General features: G+C 40.0%; 1 protein-coding gene across 2 annotated transcripts; it reads right to left on the bottom strand.

Annotated features, from left to right (window-relative positions):
* Window positions 1–1,982: 1,982 nt before the first annotated feature.
* wnt11 (wingless-type MMTV integration site family, member 11) lies at window positions 1,983–18,637 on the bottom strand. 2 transcript variants are annotated; one of them, XM_086013241.1, is made up of 6 exons: window positions 18,300–18,637; window positions 16,192–16,377; window positions 10,331–10,575; window positions 8,452–8,729; window positions 8,063–8,355; window positions 1,984–3,151 (listed from the first exon to the last, which is right to left on the bottom strand). In XM_086013241.1, the coding sequence occupies exons 2-6, from the start codon at window positions 16,272–16,274 to the stop codon at window positions 2,977–2,979; spliced, it is 1,074 nt and encodes a 357-aa protein (XP_085869367.1). In that variant the 5' UTR covers window positions 16,275–16,377; window positions 18,300–18,637; the 3' UTR covers window positions 1,984–2,976. The 2 variants fall into 2 exon arrangements, with proteins under 2 accessions (XP_085869369.1, XP_085869367.1); XM_086013243.1 differs by lacking the exons at window positions 16,192–16,377; window positions 18,300–18,637 and adding an exon at window positions 15,280–15,453 and having other exon boundaries at window positions 1,983–3,151.
* Between the last annotated feature and the right edge of the window lie 7,003 nt (window positions 18,638–25,640).

Below are 25,640 nucleotides of genomic sequence, written 5' to 3'. Positions count from 1 at the left end.
CATCTGTCACACAGAGGAATGCCAGTGACTCAAGAGATCTTAGTGCTGTTGACAGACAGGCCTGTGTGCAGACTCCTCAGACCCTCACTCACCTGCACACAATCAGATCCACCCCAACCCCCAAACTGGAATACCACAGTACACTGCGGCCTGTTTCTACTTTTGGAACACTGGTATCCATCCATCCATTTTCTATAGCACTTGTCTTCATTAGCATCTCGGGCGAGCTGGAGCCTATCTCAGCTGACCTTTGTCAAAAGACAGGATACAGCCTGGAATGACTGCCAGCTAATTTTAGGGCACATATAGACAAACAACCATGCACACTCAGATTCACAACGCACACACAGGGAGAACATGCAAATTCCACACAATAAAGCCAAAACGGAGATTTCAACCGTGAAGCTCAGAACTTGTTCATGTCGCACCCTTCCAGAAAGCCAATCGGTAAAATACAGGGGGCTCTTACTTTACAATCAAGTTGTGTGTCTTTTTTACACAAGTCGGAATGTGTTGCGGTCTATCACTAACCTTAAAGGGGAGTCAAACCAAACATTTTCTTTATATCAGTATGTTCTATGCAGGGCCACTAGCCGAAACATGGCATTCTGATTAATATTGCGTTTGTGGAATATGAGCCGTAAAATCCATCTGTTTTTGTCCATTTCAAGGGGCGGCCATTTTGTCACTACTATCGATTTAAGATGACATCACAGATGCTCGGGGTTCAGATAACGACCAATCATGGTTCAGCTTCAGAAAACAAGTGAGCCGTGATTGGTTGCTGCCTAAGCAACTGTGATGTCCTTTTCAGTGGACAGAAAGTGACAAAATGGCCGCCCCTTGAGATGGCTAAAACAGGTGGATTTTGCTGCTTAACTCATATTCCACAAACACAATATTAATCTGAATGCCATGTTGGATTAGTGAAGGCGCATAAAACATATTATTGCAAAGATTTTTGGGGGGTTGACTTCCCCGTTAAATCATAATGATGGTCAATATCCGTATGAAAACACTTATACACCTTAAATATAAAACAAATGAAAAAGAGTCAGTACAGCAATAATGACCTTAAGCGTGCGTTGTTGTGCCGATATGTAATCGTTGAGTTATGCTGGTAACAAAGAAATGAAACAAAACGTCTGTTCTCACATCAGTCTTTGGAGGATGTCTTAGTATTTGAAGTTGTTTTTGAGGTTTTGTGTGTTCGACATGCCGTGGTCAAGAAGTGTTCAACTCCAGTGGGTGACTGACGTGCACTGTTGAGGACGCAACATGTGGCCTCACAGTATGGAGCACCATCTTTCACGGTTATTTATGTCAGTGTAATATCATGAGAACCACTTCAAGTAACACAAGGCTGGTCAGAGGGTAACTTGTGCTGCACACAAAAACCACACCATCTTGCCTCTGACAAGCCAACCCACTGCTTTTGTTTCTCAGATTAATCATATTTCTTTTGGACTTGACATGTGGATGTTGTGGGTCTGCTTTTCAAAACGAGACCCTATGTTTGTGATGAAAAACACTGCGTGTTCCCTGCGGAAGTTTTTTTTTTTTTTTTTCAAGGTCGAATTTCCAAGTAAACATTTCTATTACAGTACTCTTCCATTGGAGGGATTCATCATAATAATTTTAAGCACATTTTTCGCAGCAAATTGCTTTGAAAACCGTATACTGTAGTTTGATTCTAAACTAAATAATAAATATACATAGTCGTTTTTTTTAACTGAAAATGTCAGGTCACCAAACTTTGCTTTTACGTTGCATTTTTGCTGGACTTATATATCTTGCATCACTTCTTGCATCAGCTGTACCCTGTTTAAAAGTCATGACTTTAAAACACTGACCAGTTGCTTTTATTCATTCATGTTTATTTACTCTTTTCAAGTTATTTATACAGTATGAGCTATTAATTTCTGTCATGTGAGATCTGGAGTTGGATTTTATTCTTCTCATGTTTATATGTACAGAATGACACACATTATTCTTCGCTTCTAATCAACATGTTCAATTGCCTTAACTACTACGATAATTATTCATTATTATTATTATTCAAATTCAGGATGCAGAAGACCAGAAAAAATATGAACGGTCAAGTCCTCAACACGTTTACTTCTTTGCGTAAGTGTCCTTCTACTGACCCTGACACGTTTATCCAGACAGACATTTTTGTAAATACCACTGTGAGTGTAAATTACACTTCATTGCAATTCATCGCTAAATGGAGCAAAAAAGGACAGAATCGTTAGTTGATAATATGAAATTCATGGCAAAAGTCATTTCATAATTTTATAAATACTTATCTTTATTTCGGTATACAAAATAAGAGTATGTACATCCACACAAAAGTGGTTTACAATATCCACGAGTTCATAATGCTCTTAAAAATAGAATATATTTTTAACTGACTGTATGTCGAAATGTAAAGGATGATGAATCTGCAAGCCTTTTATCCTTTTTCTTTCTAGTCCACAGGGATAAAGTCATGTCGAAGATACACACAGGACAACGTGCGGGTCCAATGTCCAAAATGATCCGTGTTTGAAAAAGTACTTTACGTTCCCTTTGTTTGCTTTTCCTCTCGTGTCCATTGATACAGAAGGAAAAAGTATCAACTGTAGCTAAAAAAAAAAAAAGTCCCACAAGTCCACAGATCTCATCCGTCTCCTCCAGCTTTAAAATCCAACTTTATTACTTTTTATTAGAGCTATAATAAAATAGACTTTCCTCATCCACATTGGGGGAATTCATGGTCATTAACAATAAAAAAGAATTACCCAGGAGGACGGCGGTCTTCACATAAACTGTCGTCACTTTCCACGTCCGGTAGAAACCCAACCGACAGTTTGGAAAATGGATACTAAAGTGATAATGACACTTCATGGTGAAATACACATGCTAAAGCTGAAGACAAAAGTTTGCCTTCTGGGTATTGTAGTGCTTTGGTTCATCTGTGGCTTGCTGACGGACTCATTTGCAGACGTATCGCTCCACAATCCGCTCACACTTCTTGCAGGTGACATAGCAGCACCAGTGATACTTGCAGTGGCAGCGTTCCACGAGCTTCTCCGTGTACGGGTTGTAGCCGCGGCCGCAGCACATCAAGTCACAGCTGTCACTGCCAGCTGAGGTTTTGTTGCACTGCCTGTAATTAGCATAAATAAAGTTAGAAGATTGAGTGAGCAACCTTGTTTGAAAGACAACCTGTTTCCAGTTTGGTTTCCCGCAAGCGGACAATTAAGGTAATGGCTTCATTCTAAACATTTCATCCGGCCGCCTGTACAAACTCAGAGCCTGTGAAGAGCCCACAATGGCCCTTTAAATATTCTTGACCGAGCGATGCGCCCTCATTTTTCTCCCATTTTCCTTTGTCGCATGTTCTTGGACGCCGGATGCCTCGAATGCTTTCGGGAGCCACTGGACTTTTGAATAGGCAGTGAATAGCCCCGCCATAAATCACACTGAATACACAGGCCTGCCCCTTCTCTTAAGTTTGCCCTTTCCACATTATGGCTCCATTTTTATGACGGCAAAGTGTTAATGAGCAGCATGACGAGAGGGGCGCTTAAGTAAATGGTGGCAGCAGGAGTGTAGAAGGAGAGTGAAAGGTAGGTTTATTACATTGTTGGGAGCTGGGAGATAAGAACACCCACACGTTCTTTGTTTATTTTTGAACCAAGGTCTCATTATAACACATCTGAACTGAAGGTGGATCATTACAACAGGACTGTGAGATCTACAGTGTGAGAACGTTTCTGAACATCAGTGGTTTTTTTTGTTTTTTTTTTACTCAACTCAGGCTTCAATTCTAATCACTGACCAAGATTTATGACACAGTAGTTAGCGGAAACTAGCAAAAACACTAAAATTGAAATTGTAAAAAAGAACATTTTCGTTAACGAAATAAAATAAAAATGAAAATGCTTTTTAAAAAACGCAAACTCAGTGAAACTATTTTTTTTTCGTTAACAAAACTAAGAATACCTAACTACAATTATAGCGAAAATGTGACGTAATCTAACAGCAGCCAAGAAAAAAAGCAGCCCAAAGTGCGACACTAAATAATAGTACCACACATTACAAATCTATCTATCTATCTATCTATCTATCTATCTATCTATCTATCTATCTATCTGTCTATCTATCTGTCTATCTATCTATACATCCATTGATCCATCCCTCCTCGCATCTAACTTTAGAAACAGTATTAGACACTGCACCCATTGTACTTCAGTCTGTTGACTGTTATATAGTAACCGTATTTGTTTTGTGGATGGTTGTTTTTATAATGTTTTTAAATTTATATTTTTGTTTAGTTTTTACGACATAGCATGTTCCATGAATTTTAAAAAATCTTAACACACAAGAAATCCACAAAATAAAAAAAAATAAAACTAACACTAAAACTAATCAAAGCTCAACTAAAATAAGGCATTTTTGAAAAAAAAAATGCAAATGAACAAACCCTCTCTGAAAACGAATTAAAAGTAATACATTTAAAAAACAAAGCTCAAAACAAAATAACTCACCATAAAGAAAATTCCCAACCTATTATAACCCTGTCACTGATGCGTACCATAATAAATTCACCCTCCTATTTCCCACCATCAAAACACAAACGACGTAAAGAGTTTCTATTGCTTAGAGGTCTTGTGAATGTCAGGGCTAACAATGTAGACAGTAGGTCAATTCAAGTGCCAAGACTGATAAAGCCTCTGCTTCAAGTGGCCACCAGTGAGTGACAAATCAGTGGTGATACACCACAAGGCAAAATATTCAAAGTTTCCCTTTACCGATGCCCTGAGTGTTTCCTCTCATGGCCCGCGAACCCGAGTGCCTCGTGATTTGGCGAAAGCATTAATGTTACATACTCATGTGGCTGCTAAGATATCAAGCAGCAGAAATTGCATCCAGTGAGTGTCCTTGACATGAAACATGGCTGCTGTTTATCTGTAAAGGGGCTGAAAGATGTCTGAGGACGTTCATATGATGTATGACGTTCAGGATTTTAAACATCATTCACTGTGCTATGACTGGATAGCGACCTGTCTAGAGTGTACCCCACCTGTTACCCCAAAGCCATCTGGGATACACTAATCTCAACTATGACCCTTATGAAGACAAGCGGCAGAAAATGAATGGATAGATGATGTGCTGTGTCGATGCCCGCGTGAAGTATTGGCCCCAACAGAGCAGAATGCTATTTTAACCTACTGGACTTTATGTAACAAGTTGATAGAATGTTTTTGATTGACTTGCAACAAAGTCAGCTATGAATAAAAATGTTATTTTACTGAAAATGTTGTGTCCTCATGAATTATGGGGAGCAATGTCCATCTTGGTTTTGTACTTATATGACAATGAATTATGCTAAAAATGTTTTAGTTAAATAGGAAATCAACCTCAAAATGTTCTTTTCAAGAATATGTTCTATGCTGCCCCACTAGTCTAAACACAGCATTCTGATTAATATTGCGTTTGTGGAATAAGAGGTAATCCACCTGTTTTTTCCGTTTTCTGTCGACTGAAAATGACATCACAGTTGCTCAGGGCTCAAGTAACGACCAATCACCGCTCGCCTGTTTTCTGAGGTTGAGTCCTGATTGGTCTTTACCTGAGCCCTCAGTATATATGATGTCATTTTCAGTCGATAGAAAGAGGCAAAATGGCTGCCGCCTGATATGGATAAAAGCGGGTGGATTTTACTGATTGATTTGACTGATTGTCTTTATACTACTTGTGAAGAAAATTTCGGGGTTGAGTTTCTCTTTAAAATATCAGATCTGTAGGTTTTATAATGGCAAAGGTTTGATCCTGTGGAATACTTTAATATTATTTCCATTCCTTGTTTTAGGGGGCATTCATTTGAAATTTAAACATGAAACCTGTAACAGCCTCTAATGAATTGTCTAACTTCCCAGCATCCATTGTATTAGTTATGCGAGTGCTGAGTCAAGCGTTCAAATATTTTTGGTGAATACTGAGAGCCAACAATATAACAATTCAATTACAGTCTTTAAATGTTTAAAACAAAGTAAACAGGACAGAGTTGGACACATTGGCAATGGTGTCCCAGGGTTACAGTCTTTCATTTATTTCCTCTGTATTTTGTCTTATGGACAACATTTCTCAGCATTCACAAGCAATTTAAAGTAGGATGGTTGAGTAGGATGAAACATAATCTGTGGAAACAGCTTTTTATAGTTGTGGAAAAACTCCTGCAAGTGCACTTGTTATTCTCAAAATGTGCGTCCGGTGTCACGCAATTCAAAACAGATAAATAGAGTCTGTGATAAGGCATGTCCTTCTCCAAACTACGTTTCAGAAAAACTGTGAAATTCAATCAGTCTCAAAGATAATGTTGCATATTTTCCCTATGATACTGCTTAGCCAGATCTCAGCATGAGTAAGACCCTCAGACAAAACGACTCCTTGCTCTCTGCTAAATTCTCACACACCACGAGTGCCACACACAGTCCTGAGTTGGAGTGAGCAAAACGGTGTCGGCTAACCTTTATCTAGGGGAAACCTTTAAACGCTTCCAAATCGGTGCGCGCCCCTTCACTTGAAAACTGCTTGAGTTCTCCCGGGCCCAAGAATAAGAGCATTAGTCAGTGTTTCAGATAAAAGCACAAGCACCCCAGTCACAGTGGCCTTCTTCAGCAACACATGCTCAGACAAGCCACAGACAGAGTACTCAGGTTGTTATCACCCAGCCCGCTAACTAAACTGTGCCACCGGGCAGGACATCACTTTCCTAAAGTCAACATCCTGGATGAGTTGACAGTCAGGATTGGTCATTTCCTATTTGCTGCTGTGTGGGTTTGCCATTGTTCTATTCTACTGCATTAAAGAGCCGCGTTAAGCCACGTTTTCACACAGCGGCACAGTTCCGTTCACACACACTATTTAACTCACTTTTTGACCACTGTTTCAGTTCAGTTTGAGATGGTGCAGAATGATTGGTTAACCCTGTGCTTGCCTTTCCCCTTCGTGTTGGCAAGATAAAGCTACGTAAATAGCACGATATCATAGCTGCCAGACAGCATCTAATTCGCAAATATAATGAGAATCATTCAAGAAGCGGGGCATTGCTGTACGCAATCATTATCCGTAAATCTAAATCTTGTAAATTCCTGTAAATTGCTAGTACAATTGCTACCCCAACAAATATTCACAAAAAAGTTAGTTTGGAATTTTGTGGCCGTTTGCAATGTAAGCTCTAACAAATGCATAATGGACAACATTCACCTTTTCAATGGGGTGGCCAGAGTGACAAAACGACTTACTACAGGGTGGCCGTAAGATGAGACACAAATACACGTACACTTGTGCGCATGCACACACACGCACACACACACACACACAAAGTCATCCTTTATCACACAATACAGTCAGGGTTTCATGAAATAAACAGCACGCATACACAGAATCTTGCCCAGCACACTCGTAACACAAGTAGCAACAAATCCAAGTAAAAAGCAACATTTTGCTAACCTAGATAAAAACGCTGATAAATATTCAATATCCCTTTTCCAGGAAAAACTGGGAGGGGGTTAATAAATTAATTAAAATTGGAAAAAAATCTGCAACTATGTTATTTTGCGGGTGCCAAACCGCAAGTATGCCAGGGTCCAATGTATCTCATATTCTACTTTTACTACTACTATTACTACAGCTATCATTTGTTGCCAGGCAGGGTCAAAGTAAAAAATGTCTGCCTAGGGGCCTTCATAATTTGTTCTGCAGGCACACTAAAACAAAATAAATGTCAATGAAACTGTGGCTTCAACTAAACAAATTTGGAGTTGGTGTCACCAGGGGCATCTAGCGGGCATACGGCAATGTCAGCCTATTCAGACCCGTTGATTAGATAGTCAGAAAGCGTCCCAACCAAAGCTAATTAGTCACTCCAAAATGGCTGAAGAGGAGAAGAAATAGATTTGTGGCAGATTTACTGTCAAGGCCATTTTCAACACACATGGATCTTGTTTCAAAATCAGATTTTCCTTCTATAGCAGCAAACTCAGTTCAGTATTGTGAAAAGCATTCTCACCTGTCCTGCGTGCCAATTGAACCCTGTTTGTCATTCTTGGTACAGAAGTCTGGGGAACTCTGCAGGTAGACCAGCTCATTCTCCCTCACGGGCCTGATGTCAATGTCTTTGGGCACCAATTGCTTGCGCGTCCCCATGGGTCTGTGAACCACCTTCGTAGCCGACAAGTACTTAGTCTTCAGGTCCATGGCGATCTCTCTCAGGTCCTGAAGGCCTCTCCAGCAGGTCCTTATGGAGCAGGAGCCGGATACGCCATGACATTTGCACTTCATCACAACTCCCTCCCTTAATACCTGTCAACAGAGGACATGCGATTAAAAATGAAAAGACAACTAACCAAGAGATGAAAAACGGACTCATTTTCTTCGTCGTGACTACATCTTGCTTACCTGTCTCCCGACTTCACTGTTGTGCAGGTGCATTAGTTTGTTGGCATGAGAGCCTGCACGTTTCATCTTCATGGGAGCATCTGCAAACTTGGAACCCATGATCAACCCGTAGTGCAGGTTGTCAGCGCAGCCCCCCCAGCGATAACCCGGCTCTGGGATCTCGGCCGGCATGGGACCGCACGAGCACAGACGCAAATCTCCGGAGGTGCACGCCCTTGCAATGGTGTGGCTAATGGTGGCGGCAGAAAGGGCATAGACAAACGCAGACTCCCTGGTTCCTGGGGAATGAGATCACAAACAACACTTAACAGGCTGAAAATAAAATGACCAGTAGCAGACTTTGCTCTTTAACTGTAGACATAGACTCTTCTGCTCAATTAGTCAATGTGATCAATAATTAGTGCTGTCAAACAATTAAAAAATTTAAACTAATTAATCGCACAATGTTTCATAATTAATCGCGATTAATTGTATTTTTTTAGTACAATTTTTTACGGAGCTTGGAACCGTTATTTACTTGAGTAAAATCTTGGAATTAATGTGGAAAAAAATAAAAGTATATTTCCATTCAAAGACTGTTCTAATAGCTTTCTTTGATCCTTGATTACGATTCTTTTCCTGTAAAATACAACAGTTGAACGATACACCGAAGACATACAAACTAATATGTTATTTGAATTTGGCAGTACAAAATGTGCTAATTATTTCGGATTTCTCCAATGAGCCGTCAAGCAACTTTTTTAAAGTAAAACTACGTAAAGGTCCGCCTTTGCGACAGTGACTCTCCTCTAAGTTTGGCTGCACCGTGAGCAGAGGTCAGCTGCTACAGGAAGTAAATGAAACTGAGTTAACTGAGTTGATTTTTTTTTAGTGCGTTATCAAATTTAAATTAATCTCCATAGTTAATGCTTTAATTTTGACAGCCCTAGTTGATACCGTATTTTCCGGACTATACATTGCTCCGGAGTACAAGTCGCACCAGCCATAAAATGCATAATACAGAAGTAAAAAACATATATAAGTCGCACTGCAGTATAAGTCGTATGCAGCCTTAGAACACCCTCCTATGGTTGTTTGGTGTAATGTTTGCTGACCTTGAAAAGGAAGTAAAGGGATACGATATAATGTGTTAATTTCACACATAAATCGCTCCAGAGTATAAATACCACCCCCCCCCCCCCCCCCCCACCCGGCCAAACTATGAAAAATAAATACATTTGACTAAACCACATCTTAATTACAGACCTTCACTGCATAGTAACCATTTCAGGTTCAAATATTCCCCAAAATAAAACATAGACTAGGCAAAATATGTACTTAAACTAAATAATCAAGGAATGACAAAAACATAAGTTCAACAAACATTAATCATTATTTTAAAATCCTGCGACATTTTTGAACCAGCAAACTCATTGTTAAACGTTACAGTTTAGGACAAAGTTTGCCCGGGGGCCACATCGGGCCCACCCACAGTCTCTGACCGGCCCTGACAGTGACCATGAAGTCAAAGTGAAATGTAAAATATGTGGTGCTTTTATTTTGAAAGTTCTGCTTTTTATGTGCACGTCTGGATGCTAATATAAGTGAGCTAGCGAACAAGAGCTACGACTTGTGTCTTAGCAACACTTTTGCTATATATACTTTTTCGACCCCTCTAGCAACTATTTTTCCAAAAAAGAGACAATCAAAACTGACAACAGTGGTCCTAATGCTAGCAAAATTCTACAATATATATATATATATATATATATATATATATATATATAGATACATAATATAATACCACAGCGAGTCACATGATTTGTTTGTCAAAGTTTTTACGCCACACAACCCACCCATTTTTTTCATCCAGTAAATATTGTAAATGTATTGGCTATACCTCGGTCAAGGTCTGGACGATACTTGGAGGAATCGATGGAAATTTCGATGGAGGAGCAGTTCCAGCGCATGTCAGCAAAGGTCTTTTGACAGGTTTTCTTGACTTCACGGGCTGCTTGGATGATGGTTTGCATGAGTTCCATGTTGCTGCGACACAGCTGAGCTTGGGAGGACACCAGGCCAGGCAACAGCTTACAGTGTTGGGTCTGGTTGATGTGTAAGGTCTTGGGCGTGTGTGATATTGCTCTGCCGAGGGAAGAAAGGCAAAATAGAGATCATACACAGAAGTCACTACAAGTCGTAATTGTAGTAGTGATGGTTGCCTAGGTGTTTGTGTGTGGGGTTTTTTCACGCTTGTGAATAGATGAATAGTTCTTGTCATATCTAGTGTAAATGTAAAAATTGAAAAAAGTATTTCTTGATTAAGATGTCAAATTATAGTTATTTAGCTCAAATACAAGCACTGCATTATTAATTGTACTTATCACTATTGAATGAATAATCATATAGACAAATCAAAATGATTTACTCTTTTTTTACTCGTTTGTAATCACTTGTTTTATGTCATTTAGCTACTTAAGCGGAGGAATAAAAGCTACATAACGTTATGTGGGAAGTGTTCCATGTAGGGAAATTTGAATATAGAGTTGAATTAAAATGGAAAATGTCCGTTTCAGGGGATACTTTTAAGGTGACATCCATCACCGGAATAGAACCATTTTATCACTGAGAAAATCCCTGAAGAAAATTAGTAGCAGATCCATAGAACACATTTGACACATTCTTGGCTCTTAAGCTTTTTTTCTTACAGTGCAGAACTGGCTATGAGTTATTCCCCAAAATATTTTTGCAAAATAATTCAATCTCCAGCCCAGCTAGATCCTATCCAGCATATGCTCCTCACCATTACTATTTTTCACCATGGGAGGTTTTGTCTTCTTTGGCCTCGGTCCAGTGTTGATGGTCTATTTCAATGCTATTAAAAGAACATATTGGACTATATTAAACCATATTTAGGTTTAATGTGTTTACAGAGAAACCTCAGGCAGGGGAGGCTACCTCACGTCTATGCTTGTAAGAAACATGCAGTGGTGCAGGCAACGGTGCCTGTTTCACATTAGTGTCTGTGGGGGCACTGGGCTATACCCAGTGATAAGCTGTGACAGCACGGCGCTCATGGTCACTCACAGGTGTTTATAATCAAATCTTCTTTGGCATCATATCATCAGACTCGACGCTTGGATTTAGCATGGCGCACGTGCTTAAATCCTATTTTGATATGTAGTGATGGCTATTTTTGTCTTTAGCGTGACCGCAACAAACCTGTCAAGGCAAATGGCCCCCCACCCCCCCCCCCCATGAGACTTGATCCAGCTCAAGGTTTTATTCCGTCAGCGAAATTCTTCATGTGGTCAGTAAGATGCTTCACATGATAAGTGCCTTGATAAAACGTTTGTTGTAAATTTGTACAATGCACCATAATAGAAATTTGCTTCTGTGTTGCTTTGAGTTCTACTTGTGATTATTACCTATGTTGAGGTTTGAATGATCTAAATCTATATGAATGGCTTTATATTAGCCAACAGGTTAACCAAAAACCAAAATGGGAATTACAGATGGCATAATCAGTTAAAAGTCTCAGTCAGCGGGCCCTGATCTGAGCATGGGATCAGCTGGAGAAGATCAGCTCCATAGGCAGGGCCAGCCAGGGAGGAGACCAGCCCACATTATGTTTAGATTTTGAAGACAGTATAAACGTGAGGGCTGCATGTTAGACCGAGCCCCTTTTCTGCCCTCGCCCCGTCTTCGGTGAGAGCATTTGCGAGGATGGAAAAGCTGCCTAGATCTGATTATTGTATGATTCCTGACCTTCACAGATGGAAAAGAAAACTGACGAGAAAATTCAATCGATTTGTGTGAGTCTTTATTTACATTGGATACCTTCTTGAAAGATAAAACGAACACGCATTGAGTAAGTAGTTGTTTTGTAAATTGCTAATTGGACATATGGACTCGAGACCTACTAATCATTCCAACAGGTTCACAGTTTGTTTCCTCTCATGTTTGTTTGTGCAAATTATGTGTGGAAAGAATTTTTTTTTAAATGTTAAATTCTCGATAGAGTTACGCTCAATTGACTGATTACCGTAAATAAAACTGATTGGAATCCACCTCTCGGATTAGTTTTTAAAATTATTATTACTCTTTTAAATAGAAATCCACTCAGTAGTCTACTGATCTGACATTTATAAAGGGCCCAAAAAAATCTTAATTTGGATCAACATCAACATTTCAAAAATGAATTAAGTGAAAATGCCACGTATAAAATAAAGACATATTTCTTGGATCTTTTATGGGATCCTCCTTGTCTCGTGCACCACTAACGTTTGTCAGAAATCACATGTGAGGGGTAGTCATAGCATAATCTGGCCAATTAAATCTGAAACTAAATGAACATGACCTCTGTCAAAAGTATGCCCGTAGAGTTAGGGTACAGTTAAATGACAACAACCCATTTTGAATTCTGTTCACACAACCTGCAAAAAAGATGTTGTTGTATGAAGGAAATTCCATAGACTTGTACTACGTACGCATGCTAGTCCCGTAGCTGGCCACGGCGCAAGAAACATCGCCCACATGCACACAACTGCTTGTCATTCAAGAAACCATCTCTTGAATACCCTCTGTCAGTGTACCTGTGCGGTGTGGACAAACGCCACACAAAGTTTTATTTATGTACAGTATATTGTTTTCAGCATTTTGACAAACAGTAACACTGTCGTCCATCCATCCATCTATTGTGTTGTGGTTATCCTGTTCAAGGGTCACGGCAAAAAGCTTGAGTCTTTCCAGCTGACCTTGCGCAAAAGGCAGATTTCACCCTGGCTGGTTTGCCTGTCATTCACACATGCGCCGAAAACGCTTTTGTAATGTGAAGAAATTGTTAAAGTGACACCATTTGTGAGAGTACATTCGACTGAATAATTCAAGATAGTTTTTATGTTGACTGTAACATGATGAAAGTCGAGTCGAAGGTGATAAAACGATGATGTCATTGTTGTTTTGTCGCAGTACCCAGAGCCGCCCCTCGCTACACGCAGAACATGCACTGTGTGTAGAGCCCCATCCTCTGTGGGGGCCCGATTTAGTGCCAGGTGATACATTATGACATGCGACATCTGACCAATGCGAGGGAATGTTTCGACATATACTTTACATGTCCTCCAAAATGTCGTCAGCCTCCCTGGCCACAAAACTGTTTCAGGCCATGAAAGATGCCCGTTGCCCCCCCGCTATCCTTTGCATGTCATGCTCCGATATGTGCTTGACAGTTCGCCCCAAAATTATGTATTTAATTTCTCTGTAGCACTGTTTCACTTGGGATTGTATTGTATTTGAGGGTATATTTTTTTTCACTTTTGTAATGGATGGATTTCCACATGCTTGTAGCATAGTTACAGCCCTATGGCATACCGGTAAAAGTGTTACCGTAATTAAACGACACAAGTGTGGTAATGTTGATGCTTATAATATAAGGTTCTTGTTATCACACAGTTGCTGCACGCACATTATTGGACAGAATATTGTGTTGACAAATATGGAATTTCACTTTGCACCACTTCCCTCGTACATCGCCACCATTCTTGTGGTCCTGCTGGTTTGAATACTTTAACAACAACGATGATTAAATAGCCAAATCTAGCGACAGCCAAAGATAGATATAGCCAAAGATACCAAGGCTAATCACCATTGTGGGTATTTTCATCCACAACCCGCTTTTTTTCATTCTCCTGGACTTCTGCACCTATATGAAGACTGTGTCGCCTTGTTGGCCGGACATTTTGCTGCTTAACAGAGCGTTTTAGTCTGGTGACAGCAGCGCACAGGCAAATTGAAAGTCCTCTGTAATTGGGAAATTGGAAGACAAATTGCCAAACAGATGATTAGTGAATAGTCAAGCTCTAAATGGCATTGTGAAGTAGTTAAATTGACATTTCGACAAATTGGCCATAGGGCTCTACAGTGGGGGGATGGGACCGGCGGGCCGGCGAATAGCGAAAGCCCACAAATAATTAATGCCCATTCAATTAAATATATATATATATATTTCATAACGCACTAAAAAATTAACTCATTTAACTCAGTGTTAGAGAGGTTCTGATTTGGAGGAGGCTGATTTGATATTAACATGTTCTTTACATTTGTGTTATTTGTATATTATAGTTGCGTCATTGTGCCTAACTCTCGCGAGAAGTGCAATACGGGCCGGGAGACGTATACTTCTTTGTTGCCGTTCAGTTATTAGTCTGTATCACGCATTGTTTGAGGACGTGTTGTTGATGTCGTAGTGTTGGTGTATTTTACATTGAAAAGGAATAAATTAAACTGAAAACTGAAACCACATCCCTCCTTGTGTTCTGGCTGACACCCGGGAGCGAAAAGAGCACATTACGTTCGAGCCACGTCGCCTATTACAGTCAATAAGAAGCTATCAAACACTCAGTTTTATTTACTTCCTGTAGCAGCTGACCTCTGCTCACTGTGCAGCCAAACTCAGAGGAGAGTCACTGTCACAAAGACGGACTTTTACGTAGTTTTGCTTTAAACAGTTGCTTGACGGCTCATTGGAGAAATCAAAAATAATGTGCACACTTTGCACAGCCAAATTCAAATACCATATTAGTTGTACGTCTTTGGTGTATCGTTCAACTGTTGTATTTTACAGGAAAATAATCATATTTAAGGATTAAAGGAAGCTTTTTCCACATGAATTCCAAGATTTTACTCAAGTAAATAACGGTTCCAAGCTTCGCAAAAAATTGTAGTTGAAAAATACGCTTTCGTCGTTTTTATGAATGACGTCCGATGACGTCCAGCACAAATATCCGCAGAGCTCGCATATCTATCTGCCTGCACTTTGAACAAATTCACCAAAATCGCTTTACCTACCTTGCGCCAAAGGTTAGTCATTGTCTGAGGAGGCATAATTTGGATCTGCTTTTAGCTACCGATTTATCACATGTACCGGGCGGATGTCAACGGATTACACCCTTGCTATGACGGAATGCTCATCAAAGCGCATTGCGGTCTGCCAGATTCCCAAAGCGAGTCAGAACAAAATCAGGACACGCCCTAATTTTGCATGCACCGTCTCCGAAAACAAAGCCTACAGTTTAACTGACCCTTATTTGTTACCGAACAAATCTCGAGCTTTTTCGCCTACGCCATCTATGTGGACAGAGATTTGATGATCAGTTTAAAGAGCTGCCATGAAAAAGGGGCTGCGAGGCGGGGGCCCGTTCATCGCTGCTTTCGGCTCTAATTCTTGGTCATATTGTTGACTTTTACTGCACTGTATGCAGCGAAAACTACAGATTTACATTCAGTTCTCTGTTCTCATCACACACGCAGCCTCACAAGAATATGCAAAACAAGACCACAAATCTTCAGACTTCTCTTCCTTACCATCTCCATCTTTGCTTTGCTAAAGTTATAACTGTTATTATTACACACCGCGGTAAATTTAATCGGATAGCTTAGAAGTTAACCTCGCTGTCTCTGTTTACTGAAGCCGCATCAAAGTTATTAAAGAGGTTTCCGTTCATAGCCAGAGGAACTGCCCGTTAATCTTCTATCCTTTCATGCCATACACGTGGACTGATCACACAAGCTTTCCCCTCATGAGGAGCAACTTCAAGAATGTCGGGGCCCACTTCAAAGCTGCCACAGGGGCTTCACTCCATAAAACATCACAACATGCATAAAAGCGTCACACGCCGTTGTGTAATTTCATGACGTCACGTGAACTGATGGACTGAAGAATCGGCGTAAATTGGGGAAATTGGGGAAATGGATACTTACAGCCATTTGATGCCAGAGCAGACCTGAGACAGCAGCAGAGCAGCAAGCACAGCGAGAGGCAGGATGTGAGAGCACCTCCTCATGGTTGGACAGTGGTTCGCCAAGCACAAAAATACTAAAGGGTTGGTTTGAGCTTCTTGACCTCACAGCTCCACCGTCCACCGCCAAGGCCTTTTCGAGTAAACCCTGTTGTCAGAACAACACAGTATATCAGTGCCGTTAGCATCAATTTCGTTCAGGTTGAATGTCCCGAAGCATTTTAGAGCGGCGATTTTTAAATTATGGAACAGGAAGCCTCTCGTCAGACAATGCAAGAAATCCAATTTCCTTGCCGACCACAATTTCTCTCTTGACCACATTTATACAAAAAATGTAGGATCTAATTAAAAACATAATCTGATGGAAATAACCTCCAATAAATTAAAACCTATGACGCAAAGAAACCTAATGAGTATAACTTGAGACGTGGACTAGACATTTAACCAACTCGTTTTCTGGAGCTTGTTTTTGTCATGTTTTCTGATCTCATCTCGCATGGGAACTAAAATGTACCGCATGCGTTTAGGTTTTTATTTATTTATTTATTTATTTTTATTGAGTTGGGAGTTACAAATTGGATAAAATTTCATATAGTCAACTATTCATATGTAATGCACTAAATGTTGGGGGAAAAAAACAAAGGCAATTATTAAATGCCTTAAATCTCAAATGGAGTGAATGCATTTCCATTCAGATGTTAATTTTGGGGAAACCCAGTATGTAACAAGGCATGTTTGGTTTTTGTTTCTTGTTGAGTCCCTGAAGGGGATATCCAACTTTGCATTGTTTCATTGGATACAACACGAACAAGCGCATGTTTGCTCTCAGGGAGAGGTGTTGAAGTGACCTTCTTAAGGGCACCTTGGCAGTGCTCTGAAGCTGACACTGCCCCAGCAACCAATCCCAATTTTATACTCGGTTCAAAGTGGGTAATCTACTCCTGTACTTTACGAGGTGGGTGTTTATCCACATGGTGGTTGTCAACCTACCACTTTACAGTCACTGAGCCAGGTTCATACATTGAGCTACTGCTGCACAAATATACATAGTAAAGCAGTCTAACTATTGTTTGTAGAGTCGTAATATAACTTTAAAAAAAAAGATTGTTGAATGTTTTTCTTTGTTAGTATTCCATGAATGAATATGTTATAATCCAAAGGGAGTCGGTGCGCCAGTCTCCTCCTTTATTTGCTCACATCTTCTCAGTCTGCGTTTCATCTTGGTGTTACTGCCACTTCGCTAAACATGTAAAAACATTTAAACCGTAGTGGGAGCAGCCCACGTGAGCTCAGTAATCCGCAGCCCGTGGACAGCAGCAGCATCTGATAGCACAGTGAGTTGCCGATAAGCGATCTTTTTGAAGTGCGCTTAAGTGAGCGCATTATAACGCACAGGTAGGAGATTATATGGCCTTAATGCTGATCGGCAGGAACGCATACGAAATTGCGGTCAAATCGTTCATACGATTATTGAGACAAGTTAATGCCTGCGCGACTATTAAGCGTTAAAACCACAATAGAAATACATAAATACGTACATTTGTATATGTAGCGTTGTATTATAGATACTGCAGGTTAGAAATGCATGTTTTGGGGTGAGACCGTATGTAAAGTAGATTAACAGGGTTCATTCAAATTCAATCAGATCGCATCTCCATTTTCGCCAACAGGATGTTCTCGATGACTGCAATCAACAACTTGGTGTCCCATTCCAAATGAAGCGATCAATTGTAAAGTATTCAAATTTGAGTTAGCAAACGATATTTTTTTAATGCAGATTCCCAATTTTTGAAAGTTGAACGTTTTTACTTGAGCAAGACGTTGCGCTTTGATATTTCAATAAGCTTTTTATATTAAAAACCTATATATTAAATAAATTGGCCAATGTTGAACACATACAATTAAGCATTGTGGTAAAAATACTGGTTTAAAAATACTGCCTTAAAAATAATATTACTCTTTCAGTTTGTTACAAGTTTTACCCACATTTCGAATTTAACATCAAGTTCTTTGGTCACACAACATTATCCGGCAATATTCTCACATCTTATCAATTAGTTTACAACTCACCCTTTTTGCCGCGGCAATCCGCTTTGCACGTTAAATCAAAAATATTGTAAGAAATCACAAGCCAGCAGGTCCGAATATCCTAGGAGAGAAATGAAAGGCGTCTGTCTCACTTCTTTCTTTCTTTCTTTTTTCTTAGCCAGATGCGTCCAAAAAATCCAACATGGGAAGTAAGAATAACTCCGGACAGGTACGCATGGTGTGTGTTCCAGAGCGTTGAGCGCGTGTGCGTACAAGAGTGTGTGTGTGTGTGTGTGTGTGTGGGAGAGAGAGAGAGGGAGAGAGAGAGAGAGAGAGAGAGAGAGAGGCGGTCAGAGAGCGCAACCAAAGTTTGGGCTGGATCAGAGCAAGTGAGCCTGAGAAGGCACACTCGGCTCTAAAGTACCCCAGCCCACTTTGATGTGGCTGGTGATGTCACACCTATATTAGCATAACAAAGCGCGCCGCCGCGACCTGACAGGAGCGCGCCCATGTGCTTGCAGTAAACAATTCAATACTATTACATTCTTACGGAGGCTGAAGTATTCACACCCTGCACTTAAGCAGAAGTACGGATACTTGAGTTGAAATATGTCAATAAAAGTGGAAGCAAAAAGTAAACATATTTTACTGTGAATTATACGCAATCCTGTAGCACACTTGTTTCGATATTTCAATACCTAACAAAAAAATCCCATTAATCCTTTCCAGCCCCCAATAAACATCACCACCAATAAAAATAGCTCTGTATTGCAAAATATAAATATAATAAATAAAAACATATCTGCTCATATATATATATATATATATATATATATATATATATATATATATATATATATATATATATATATATAATTGCAAAAATGTAATATGTTCATATTACATAATATCGTCGCTGTCCTGTGAAAAACATTTTTTTCAGTTTTTTTAAGTTTTACGCTAAAGGTGTTTCCGCGTTACAGATATACATATTTTTCACAGGACAGTGACGATATTTTTGTTCATGGTTATCCAACTGCCAGAATCTGATTCAGAGAGTAACAACTTGTAAGTCAAAGATTCTACTTTATGCATTTTTTTTAGAGTTAACTGACTAACTTTTTCTAACACCAGAAGTTTGTGGATTTTAGGATTTAGCTATCAATTTACTCAATCAATTTACAAAGACATCAACATTAGTTGGCTTCACCTCTCTCTACTTACTTTAAGTTGTGTTGTCATCTGCGGGCATTGAAAAAAGCATGCTTGCTCATGCTTTGTGTATTATTTATAAAACATTTTTTATTCTGGTCTCCTACGTGAATGTTTTTAGATGGTGCAAGTATACTGTGGTATCTTGTGGCTGTTGAGTGTAGAGTGAGGACAGATTATACATTTTTCAAAATACTCCACTATACTCCAAGTGTCAATACTGTATATTGTTTTGCTTGCATTTTCCCCCTTCAGTAATACACAAATGTCACATACAGTGTACGGCAATAACCACAAAGAAACCAAAAATAATGCACATTTAAAGCTGTAATGTGTATGTTGAAGTAATAATTCAAATTGAATATCCTGGTACGGAATGCAACAATTACTATTAATTCCCCAAATCTCGCCAAAACAAATTTTATGTATTTGCATGGATGCAATTTACTGGCCACAATATGCTTTAAAGGACCGTCAATTAAATCCATCTAATGTTGCATTGTTTTTCCTTCATCAATGTGAACCACACTCAAGTTTGGGATACGTTGCAGAGCCAGCTGTGGGAACCCAATGTCTGCGTTTCCTGAGAATATTCTGCACCTCAAGTGCTTCGGCAGAGGCAGAAGTGAGCTGTTGTCCAGACCTTGACCTTCCAGCTGCTAGAGCTAACATGCTTGGCCTCAGGTTGTGCTGCATATCAGGTGTTGCTGGGCTTTTCTTTTGTAGCCGACGCACTTACAGACCTCAGGAATGCAGCAACAATCCTGCTTCCATCAAAAACATTACAATGAGGTTTTTTTTTTTTTTTTACCTATGACAACCTATTATATTCAGCCCTGATCAGAATAAGTACTATCACGCAGTGCGTTAAATGACAGGGCAAATCAAAACTCAGCAGTATATTTATTGTAAAGGTATTGTGTAGGTGTACCTAATGTTGTGGCCACTGAGTGTATGTTTCATATTGTGGTTCCACTCAGATGTGTTTTAGATCGCAGTCAACTGTGAATGGGCACAGATTGTTACATGTGTGGGTGTTGCGGAGCTTCCAGCAGGACCGGGCCCGCTTTCAGAAAGACTTTTTACACTCAGCCTCTTCATTCCTGAACTGAGGTCAACACCCAAAGCCTTTGATTTTTTCTTTCTCCACACCTCTCACCTTCTGAATAACACAGGGGATGACACTTTCGGGGAGACATAGGGTAAGCGTCACGTTAAGAGTTCATGATTGTGAAACCACTCGTCATTTCAGAACTTAATCAGAGCAGAGGGAGTGTTTGTCATAGAGACGGTTGTCAAGCAAAGGTGATATATTTAAATAAATAATACGCAATTGTTTCAACTAGATGATGTGTTTTGACCATAAAATATGTCATTTGATAAATAAAGGATTTTCTATGACTACAGCAAATCAGCAGTATTCCGAAAGAAGATACAGCTAATAGCAAGAACAAAAAGATAATGCTAGAAGAAGCATTTCTTTATTTTTATTTTAGTAGATCCCCAACTAACACTGTATCCAAACCACCCAACTGGGAGACAGACTGAGTAACTATCCAGTAGATTTGCCACCGATTTAATGCATCAGCAATTGTGTACAGGCTTTTTGAAATTGTATTTGCAGAAAAAAAAAATTGTGGTTCAGATTCAAAAACAGAACATTTTATCACACAAATTTTAGCACTCGGTACACTGCCTTTAAATATCAAATTTGAGCACTATGATGACGTCATAACTATTTTTATTCTCTTTCTAAGTTTCCAACTCATTAGGCTAGTGAAACTTTTTCTTCCCCATCACTCTGTTTTCTAAACAGCTTATCATCATTAGGGTCGCGGGTTAGCTGCTGCCTTTTCCAGCTAATTTGTGATTAGAGTCAATCGTAGGGAACGTATGGACAAACATTCACACTAACGTTCACACTTAAGGACAATTTTGAGTTGAAGAAAAGCAAACCTCACAAGGCCCTCCTGATTGTTGTCATAATGCAGTAGGAAAAAAAACATTAAGTCGTAGGTCACCGTGAAATTTTACCTGGTTAACGACAGTGACAGATTCAGATCAGACGTGAAAATCCCATTTCACTCCAGTGTCTGCTGTGCCGTAGAAAAAAAACGTCTTTCCAATCTGTGCCCCGTAGGACATGACTAGTCCTACATCTTTTGTACCCCCATTTGGTTATAACCCCTCCTCTCTATTGTGCTTTGAGGACAAAGCCCTTTCAAGTGGCAGATGGGTGGCACTTTTGAACATGTCATGTGGTCTTTCAGGAGTGCTATGAGCCTGCAGAACAGACAAGACCAGGGAAGACTCTGGGGGTCGTTTGGAAAATACTACAAGATGTTTAAGAAATAATTTGCATTGTGGCATTTGTATTTGTTTAATCAACTCAGCAATTCCATGAACTCAAATGATCTTTCCGATAAATATCAATCCGGTTTCTGACCTCATATTACATAAACAGCTGAATCATATAAGATTGAACTCTGACACAGAAAAGGTATCAGTTCTAGTTTAATCTCGGTGCATCGTTTGATACAGTAGAACATTATATACCGTTGGAGAGGTTGGAAACTTGGCTAGGACTAAATGGAACAGTCCTAAAAGGTTTCATGTTCTACTTGGATGAATTATTGAGTTATTTAATACATATATAAATCTTATATCTTATATAAATGTTATAAATCTGATCAACTGGCCATGACATGTGGGGTGCCTCTAGGGTCAGTCCTTGGACCCTTTTTTTTTCAGCATGTATATGATAACCTTGGCTCACATTCTTCAGAATTGCCAATGTTAGCTATCATGGCAATGCAGATTATACACAGCTATACAGTATGTATCAATGTATCCAAGTAACAGCCGTTCAATTAAGATGTTGTGTCACTGTCTAAAAATTAATAACTAGATCAACCAAAGATTTCCTTTGACTAAACCAAAACAAAACTGAGGTAATTTTTTTGGGCAATAAAGAAAATAGTTTCATGTTAGTAAACACTTAGAGCCTTATATTTGTGCTGAACGCAAGTCTGGTGCAAAGCACGGTCTAACTATGCACATAGGTTTTTTCTTTTCTTTTGGTATTTTGCTGGGCTTTGCACAGGTAGAATTGGCCGTAACGGGGCGTTTGCACGCCATTGTGGAATGGAAGTAGTCTTTTCCCGGCCAATCCGAGTTGCATCCCTCATTTGCATCAAAATCAGGGCATTCCGAACGCAGTACGCCCGAGTACGCCATGCTTCACGTTCGGAAACAGAAACAGACTCGCTGGGGTCCATGCATGACATTGGCAGCCGGTAAACTAGATCTCTCCTTGCGGATGGTGTAGCGGCCGACTACTAGTCGGCCCTTCTTGTGGCATGGGCAAGTGACCGCCTTGCAGTGGCCGAGCCAGAACGTGGCTAATGGGTGTGCCTAGAAAAATCACGGTGGGCCTGAACATTTCTCTCATTGAGCACAGTCCGCCTGTCCCTGTCTCTGGATCAGAGATGAAACATTAGCATAATAGCTCTCCTCCTTGGATGGCAACAAGAACGGGTTTCCCTCATTTCCTGAGGCAATAAACATCTCGTGATGATAAACTAACCCTAATCCTAGCATAACGACCCGCCATCTGATTGCTGATGAACTTGAGTGTCGCGAGGTAAAGCGCGATCACGTGAATTTACATTTTTTTGTTTAGTAAGCTATATTCAATTCTTAATCAACAAAATAAAAAATGCAACGAAACACAAATTAAAAAATAATGTAATAATAATTAAAAAATATATTTTCATGTTCATGAATCGCAATGGGTGGGCAGTCTGTCAGTTTGGGTGGGCCTGCGCACACCCAGGCCCCCCCATTGCTCTGCCCCTGCCGCCTTCCACCCCCAGTAATGCGCCTGTGTGTGACCACCCCTACCCCCCCGCAATAGTGATGGGGGTGCTATAAAAACATTTTTAAGATGATTTTAATTTGTTCAGTGAATTGATTTCTACAATGATTCAGAGGGATCGTCCTATGCTGGTGTCATATTTATGAAAGAAGTCCGGTGACGTCCACCACACACGTCCGCAGAGAGCTGCATTTGTCTGCCTGTGCCTTGCATGCATGATGTGCTATAATGATTTAATAACCGATTCTATTCAACACTAGGACTACCAGGATTTTTAAACGATTCATGCGAACTAAAAAAGCAGTCATTTTGACAATACCCTCTGACAAGGACGTCATCGACTAAAATGATTCTACACTCTCTGCTCAAGTGTCTAATAAAGGTATTCTGTTTATTAAAAGTCTGTTGTATCCTTTAAAAAAAACTTTCCCTTGTGTAGACACATACTGTACATGGTTTCCCTCCAATATGTGAATTATCGCATATTGAGATATTATTTGTACTGTTGGCAATGTATCACAAACAAATTGCTTTTGGTTAGACTACTGTGAGACCAAAGGTCCTCTCGGTCAACATGAGACGAATTGCAGTGCTATAAATGAACGTACAGTATATTACCGATCTCTCACTCTCTCTGACGCCAACTTATGTTAGACATTTGCACAGCAGAATAAAACCTGAGAAGTAAATTGCGACACATAACACAATGTAAAAACCAGATACTCAAGACCAAAAGTGCCAGCACAGTCTCACACTTGTCCTTCATGTTTGACATCATACCATTGTCTGAACGAGCGTTGCTGAAGAGTCGAAGGGCCTAAGGAGTTTCAGTAAAACTTGCGAGAATGTGCTTGTGTGTTGGTACTGATTTCACCCAAGTCTGGAATGTTTGATTTAGTTGCAGAGGTCTTTGTAAATGCACCAGAGCTGCGGATAAATCACAAGGACAGCCAGCATGATCTCGACAAATATGAGTTTGCTTTAAACAATTCATTAGATCATTTCTGTCCATACATCTGCTTCTGATGATAAATATACCACTGTCTTCATTGCGGTTGGAAGATGAGCACCAGAGCATCCTTTGATGAGTACAAAAGGACCTAACGACATGCCCATTAGGGTTGGAGGAAATTTAACAGCATCAATCATCTCCGTAGGATGGTTTTGCACAAATGACAGCAAGGCCATGTGCCTTGTAGGTATGACATAGGCTACAGTATTTATTGTGCTAATTACTCATTGAAAACGCAGTAAAATAATCTAAATTGTGTTCAATTACAAAATAAAAGCTATTCTGCAAGTCTAACATGATGCTACTGAATAATTCAAGCCAAACTTTTGGCTTGTGATACTGAGAAAACTGGCCTGTAGGCCTCCTCTTATTTTCCCTCTGAAAGGAAACCTTGAAATAAAATCCATTTAAGCCATCTATGTCCTTACTCACCCCGCCCCCACGAATAGTTCAATCCTGAATGTACATGGACATGATTAAAGAGTACCACAGGTTTTGCAACAGTACAGAATCTTGACTTCCAACGGGAAACCTTCTGCATGGGTCAATCATGTCAACGCTTAGACATTATTGTACAAGGTGCTGTGCTCCATCACTACCCCTGACATTTCAAATCTTCACAAAACCCATTTATACATCCCAAGAGCCATCAAATAAAACTGCATTTTTTTGGGGGGGGTGGGGGGGGGTTTAGTGCCCATTACAGAAGTGTCCAGGGGTCAGCAATGGCCTCGTAGGCTGGATTGGCTCCAACGAAGCCTGTGAACAGTGGGAGCAGGCGACCCACAGCGGAGGCAGATCCGTTTGCTCAGCAACTGAGCGAGGGCACAGAGATGCTCCTTTCACACCGAGTTGAGCACCGACAATCAGGGCTTTGTTTGGGAGGCATCCGCTATTACAGCTCACGCGAGGAATATGTGCATCTCTAACTGCACTCCATGGGTTATCGGTGTTCAGGCTCGTTTGATATTCGTAGAAGCATAACATTTTTATTCAGCAGGATATAACTGCTAAAACAAGTGAATGCCAGCTTATTTTGTAGTCATCCATATAATGTAGGTTATTGGCGTATTTAATTTGGAAGCACATTAGGCATTCCAATAAATGCTCTATAAAATCTGGGCTGTGTTATCATTGGTCAGAATAACAAATACCGTGATAAAAAATGATAGTAAACATAGGCTCGTCATGCACAACAGGGACATCTGCATTCTGATATGATCCAATACACAGCTGTATCAAAATTACAGTAAAGCATTTCAGATGAATTTCAAATATTTTG

This window comes from Filicampus tigris, chromosome 17 (genome assembly GCF_054856515.1).
Source record: "Filicampus tigris isolate MCC_2025a chromosome 17, RoL_Ftig_1.0, whole genome shotgun sequence".
Lineage (NCBI taxonomy): Eukaryota > Metazoa > Chordata > Actinopteri > Syngnathiformes > Syngnathidae > Filicampus > Filicampus tigris.
The sequence above is the reverse complement of the archived record's forward strand: the minus strand, read 5'-3'. Positions and strand labels throughout refer to the sequence as shown.